General features: G+C 35.3%; 1 protein-coding gene across 1 annotated transcript in view; it reads right to left on the minus strand.

Moving 5' to 3' along the window:
* Nucleotides 1-3,359: 3,359 nt before the first annotated feature.
* The window catches only part of LOC106873291 (uncharacterized), a 128,524-nt gene continuing 125,375 nt past the window's right edge, over nucleotides 3,360-6,508 (minus strand). Inside the window, exon 4 of the mRNA XM_014920600.2 lies at nucleotides 3,360-3,654. Coding sequence (XP_014776086.1) covers nucleotides 3,360-3,654 — 295 coding nt within the window. The remainder of the gene's footprint in view (nucleotides 3,655-6,508) is intronic.

Genomic DNA, 6,508 nt, shown 5'->3' on the forward strand with positions numbered 1-6,508 from the left:
TATATGTACATATATACATATATTTATATATTATTGTGTTAGGGGAGAATCATTCTCTTTTAGTGCCTCATTATCTGACGCACTCACCGGTTTGATTTCCGGTTTGATGGTATTGAAACATCAGACGATGATGCTGACTGTCACGATAGTGCTACTAAGGAAGATTACGTAGCTGATGACGATAGCTCTGAACCTCAGAAACTTTCCCAAACTGAACTGAATGACCTTGTTAGAGACCTATCCTTCTCAAAAGATAAAACAGAACTGTTGGCATCTAGACTGAAGGAGAAGTATCTACTAGAGCACGGTATTCGTATAACTTATTTTCCGCAGAGAAATGTGGTTCTACAAACGTGTTTTTCTGTTGAAGTCCTGCTTTGCTTTTGCAGTAACATCGATGGACTTTTCGAATGTTTATCACAAAATCATGATCGTGGAGAGTGGCGTTTGTTTATTGACTCTTCAAAACGAAGTTTAAAGGCTTTACTTCTCCATAATGGTAATTTCAAGCCCTCCGTTTCTGTTGCACACTCCGTTCATCTTCATGAATCATATAAGAGTATGGAACTTTTACTTCATGTCATTGCCTATGAAAGATACTCATGGAAAACATGGAGAAATTTTTAATTCATTGGAATGTGAATGGGAATGCAACCAGGTTTCACGAAATATTGTTGTTTCTTGTTTCTATGGAAAAGTCGGGCAATCGACAGACACTATTCGGAATCAAACTGGCAGACAAGAACATCATACCAGCCAGGACGTTTAGCGTCAAGAATACACCTCTTGTAGATCCATCTAATATCCTATGCCTCCTTTGCACATAAAGCTTGCACTGATGAGACAGTTTGTAAAGACACCATGAAAGAGAAATGCCAGAGGGTTTGAGTATATTGTAGAAAAATCTCCCAAAATCACACAGAAAAATCTCCCAAAATCACACAAGTTGAAAGAGGGTATCTTTGTCGGACCCCAAATTAGAGAAGTACTCAAAGATGTCAACTTCAAGACAACACTTGATGAATACAACTGCATGCTTGGCAAGCTTTCAATTGGATCTGTGAGGATTTCTTGGGCAACAAAAAGGCAATGGACTACAAAGATGGCATCAAGAATCTTCTGAAATGTTACTCAGCCATGGGTTGTCACATGTCACTGAAAGTTCATTTCTTGGACTCCCATCTGGATTTCTTCGCAGATAGCCTTGGATGAACGTGGATGAACGTGGTGAAAGATTTCACCAGGACATTAGTGCTATGGAGAAACGGTACCAAAGCTTCTGGAGTGACAGTATGCTAGCTGACTATTGCTGAAAACTTTACCATGATCAACCACATCAGGAACACCGCAGGAAATCCAAATCACAATGTTTCTAACTGTTGTTCTAACTTTGTCTGTTTTGGCAGACGAATTTTTTGTGTATTCACTCTTTGTAGAATGATTTATAGAAAATGTGTAATTCAAAATATACTAAACTAAAAATTATATATTTACTTATTTAGCTAGTATTAATTAAAATTGATACCTGGTATTAGCTAAGGGAATATTTATGTTATGGGACATTCTAATTTTACACTAATTTTTTAAAACTAAGTGTTGTATTATAGGTTTTAGAAGTTATTATTGTTACTCCATACATGATATTTATAGTTTCTTAGGGGTATTTAATTAGAAAGGCTACTTATATAAAGGCCCTCATAAATATTAAGATCAGGAGGGTAGAGCACTTTAAGAACGGGATAAATCAAGTAACTTCTAAAGATCATTTCAAACAATATAGCCATATTGTATAAAGTTAAAATTTAGGGTTATCAAGAAGAGTTAGCATTGAGGTGAAAGAACAAATTAACTATAAATTAATTAAATTATAATTTAAGCAATTTAATTTTAAGTTGTGAAGATACCCCTATTGTTTTATATAAGCTAAGTATGAATTTATAGGGGTACAAAAATTTAGGCTTATCTAAAGGCAATTATAAAGTATTATAAAGTATTAAAATGATCAGGTAGGGTAGAACACCATAGAAAAGGATATAAAATAGCTTAATCACTAAAAATAATGAAGTATATATACAACTTAGTAACATCAATAGAGAAGATTTATAGAAAATGTATAATTCAAGTATTTAAAACTAAAAATTGCTTATTTACTTTTTTAGCTAGTATATATATATATGTGTGTGTGTGTGTGTGTGTGTGTGTGTGTGTGTGTGTGTGTGTGTGTGTGTGTGTGTGTGTGTGTGTGTGTGTGTGTATGTGTGTGTGTGTTTGTCCCCCCCCAACATCTCTTGACAACCGATGCTGGTGTGTTTATGTCCCCGTAACTTACGAGTTCGGCATAAGAGAACGATAAAATAAGTACTAGGTTTACAAAAAATAAGTCCTGGGGTCGATTTGCTGGACTGAAGGCAGTGCTCCAGCATGGCTGCACTGAAATGACTGAAGCAACAATGACCACAATAAAAACCGCAGTTACAACCACAATGTCAACAACACAAAGAACCTCTAACAGAAATTATGGAGTGTCTCATATGTAAGGCAGCATCCTGAATATATTGTGGATTTCCCAACCACTTGGTACCAGGTTCAGTCCCACTGCATGGCACCTTGGGCAAGTGTCATCAACTATATAGCCTCAGGCCAAAGCCTTCTGAGTGGATTTGATAGACGGCAACTGAAAGAAGCCTGTCATGTGTGTGTGTGTGTGTGTGTGTGTGTGTGTGTGTGTGTGTGCGCGCGCTTGTATTTGAGGACGTCCCCCACCGGCGCTTGACAATCTGTGTTGTGTTTACGTCCCCGTAACCTAACAGTTCGGCAAAAGCGACCGATAACATAAGTACTACATTTAAGCAAAAAATTCTTCAAGGCGTTGCCTTAGCATGGCCGCAGACGACATTAGAAACTACAGCTCACAGCAACTACAACAACAATAATAATGATGACAAGAACAACAACTCTATAGCCACATTAACAGCAGTTGCAATAACGCCCGGTTCTAGAAAATATTATGCAAGAAAAAAAGCAAGAATTATATCTAGGATATAATAAATCTAATGATAAATGACAAATATCATAGAAACTTACGATCATAGAAACCAAAGGAACATATAAACTTTTGTAGCAACCAGCGCTGCAAACACTACAAAAATAACAATGGAAGCTCTACCACAACCATCGCCAACAACAGCACTGCTGCAGCACAAAACGCCAATACTTATACAGCTACGACGACCACTAACAATAACATCAACGACAAGTACACTGTTACAACTACTAACAACAACAAAAATACTACAACCAACACCAACAACAACAGCAACACTATTGCAACTACTGGAATCACCATCACAGATGTTATTTCAAATGCTACTAACACCAACAGTAACAATGCTACTACAACAACCATTACTTACACTACTACTAGCAGCTATACTACAACCATCACTGCGACTGCTACTGCCACGACTAATACTGCTACAAGTACGACTACTTTTACTGCCTGTTACAATAATATTATTACTATTACTTTCACTACCAGCAACAACGCTGCTGCAACTACAACGACCACCACAGCAACAACCACTACCATTCCAACTACAACTATCACTACAACTTCCACTATCATTACTACTACCACTACTGCTTTCACTATCTCTAGAAATAGCAACGAAATGTACTTAAATTAACATCCTACTGTTTCATTAAAAGGGATCCAGAGAATGTAATCCTTAACAGATGGTACAAAAATAAATAAAAGAAAACGGAGACGAGGTAAAAAAAAAAAAAAATGAAACCGGGTATATTAGGCTTAAGCTTAGAAAAATTGGAAGTTTTTTACGTTTCGAGCACACGCTCTTCTACAGAGAGAAGAACGAGGAAAGAAAAAAATGGAGGAAAAAAACAAACGTATTTCAGTTGGACGGTCACCACATGAAATAGGGAAACAAATTGGTTATAGTTGGAACTTTTGGATCATTAGTTTATTCAATCAGAGCTGACAGAACTAAACAACAACAATGATGATGACAACAACTACGACGACGACGAAGACGGCAGTAACAATAAAAAGACCAAGAAACTAGCACAAACAATGAAATATTACATTATGGAATGTCTTATCAGAGATGTCTTCGTTTTGGTTATCGACAAATAGCAACTTAAATTCTTGCTTTTGCTTGTTTCTGTTTTATCTCTGATAAGTTCTTGAAAAATGGCCAGACTGTGATGAGATCCTGGTAGTTTATTCAAAAGCAAAGATTTCCTTTTATTTATTTTATAGATTTATTTATTTACTTATTTATTTTTGCAAACTTTCTAAATGCCAAACATCACTTTACAATATGAGATGAATTTTCTGACTGGATGAATGTACATGTACTTAGAACTTCGGAGAATCTTGAAGAAAACAGCATGAGATATAAAAGAGTGATGCTATACTGAAGAACTAAAAATATATGATGACAATAATAATAATAATAATAATAATAATAATAATAATAATAATAATAATAATAATAATAATAATAATAATAATAATAATAGTAAGAAGAAGAAGAAGAAGAAGAAGAAGAAGAAGAAGAAGAAGAAGAAGAAGAAGAATCTTTCTCTGTCTCCATCCCTCTCTCTCCCTCCTTCTCTCTCTCTCTCTCTCCCTCTCTTTGTCATTCTCTCTTTCTCCACACCAGTCTATATCTGTATAACTATAGCTATAGAATCTACTGATAGCCACAAACTACAACAGATCTTTGTTACTTACATCCTACTTTTCAAAAGATCCAGAGAAAATTATGTGCAACAAGAATCTAAAGCAATATAAAATTTCAATTGCAGATGGAATGGAAAGGTTAATAATTTATTGCCCTCATGGGAGGTTGTTTTAAGAACAACAGATAATATGGTTTCCATCTTGATAAAAAAAAAATGCCGAACATAATTCTACAACGATGTAACTCAGTTCTGAAAAGTTTGTTATCTAGATCAAAAGTTAACTGTATCCGTTGGTTTTCTCAAAATATTTAGTAGATCAACCAAGAAATTTTATGTCACAGACTAACAAACTGAAGACGTTGGTGTAACATGGAGGTTAAGTTTTGGGTTTCCCAGCCAAAGAAACCTATTCTAAAGTACCACAAACTACAGTTTTGGTTCTTCTTTTGTTTACTTGCAGTCAAATATATGCAATCAGTTTCTCCCAGCAGCTTTGTGCGCGACACGGAAGTTATGATAGAAATGAAAGCAAATGCACCTGTACTCTTCTCAAATCATATTGAAGTCATAAACAATGCGTAAATATATCAATATGGCGCTTAACAGCCACAGAATTCCAAGTCCTTCGTTATAGACAAAAAGAAAATCATCCTCCTCCACACCCATTATGACACAACTCGAAATGTTCTTTCTTGCTTGAAAATAAGTTTGTCTCCTGGACATAGTTCTATCTATGAACGCCTGTTTCTTCAGACATATACTAAAAGAATGTCACCTACTAATGGAGAACTCAGAAGTTGATACCGAGAGACCCGATAGTGTTATTGTTGTCATTTCGAAATATTCTTCTATTGCCCGTATGTTGTACCTTCATCCAACGAAAGGTAATGCACAAAACTATAGAGTCTTTTGATGTTGTGTCAAACCAATCGTTTCACATGTGAATTGTTTACAGCGGTCACTTCTTCGGTCATCACTACACTTAGGCCTAAACTACTGTTGACAGCATTAGGTAACATATACCATTATTTATATAAGGAAGATCATGTATGTGTGTGTATATATATATACATAATTATAACAAAGGCTGGGCTTGTGCCTCACCTCGCATTGAAAAATAGACGTCAAAAGACACTATTACCACCATTAATTCTCCGAGAAAAACACACTACATAATAAGCTAGCAGAAGAAAGAAAATGAATTAAAACTTTGATAAACCGCGTACATGATTGTGTTTCGGGCTTAAAGTAATAAAAACATTACCTATTGCCTTCATCAGCGTCGTTATTCCAAGACAGAATTGATCTTTAACACACTGCACGTAGCTATAAGAGAAGGATATGAATTCTACTTCGCAGCATATCTCGCAGAGTCTCGACGGATATAAGTAAAGCGAAGACGCAGCACGCTTACATATCTGTGGTCACTCGTATATTTATGCCTTGGAATACCGACGCTGATGAAGCCAATAGGTAATGTTTTTATTACTTTAAGCCCGAAACACGATCATGTACGCGGTTAACCAAAGTTTTAATTCATTTTCTTTCTTTTGCTAGCCTATTATGTCGTGTGCTTTTCTCTGAGAATTTATGGTGGTAATAGTGTCTTTTGACGTCTATTTTTCAGTGCGTGGTGAGGCACAAACCAAGTCCTTGTTATAATTATGTATATAATTATAAAACATTTATAAAATTTACGTATGAGGTTTTATTTCCACGCTGACCACATGGTAAAAATCATTAATGATTTTTACCCTTTATTATTATTATTATTATTATTATTATTATTATTATTATTATT

This window comes from Octopus bimaculoides, chromosome 11, assembly GCF_001194135.2.
Source record: "Octopus bimaculoides isolate UCB-OBI-ISO-001 chromosome 11, ASM119413v2, whole genome shotgun sequence".
Taxonomy (NCBI): Eukaryota; Metazoa; Mollusca; class Cephalopoda; order Octopoda; family Octopodidae; genus Octopus; species Octopus bimaculoides.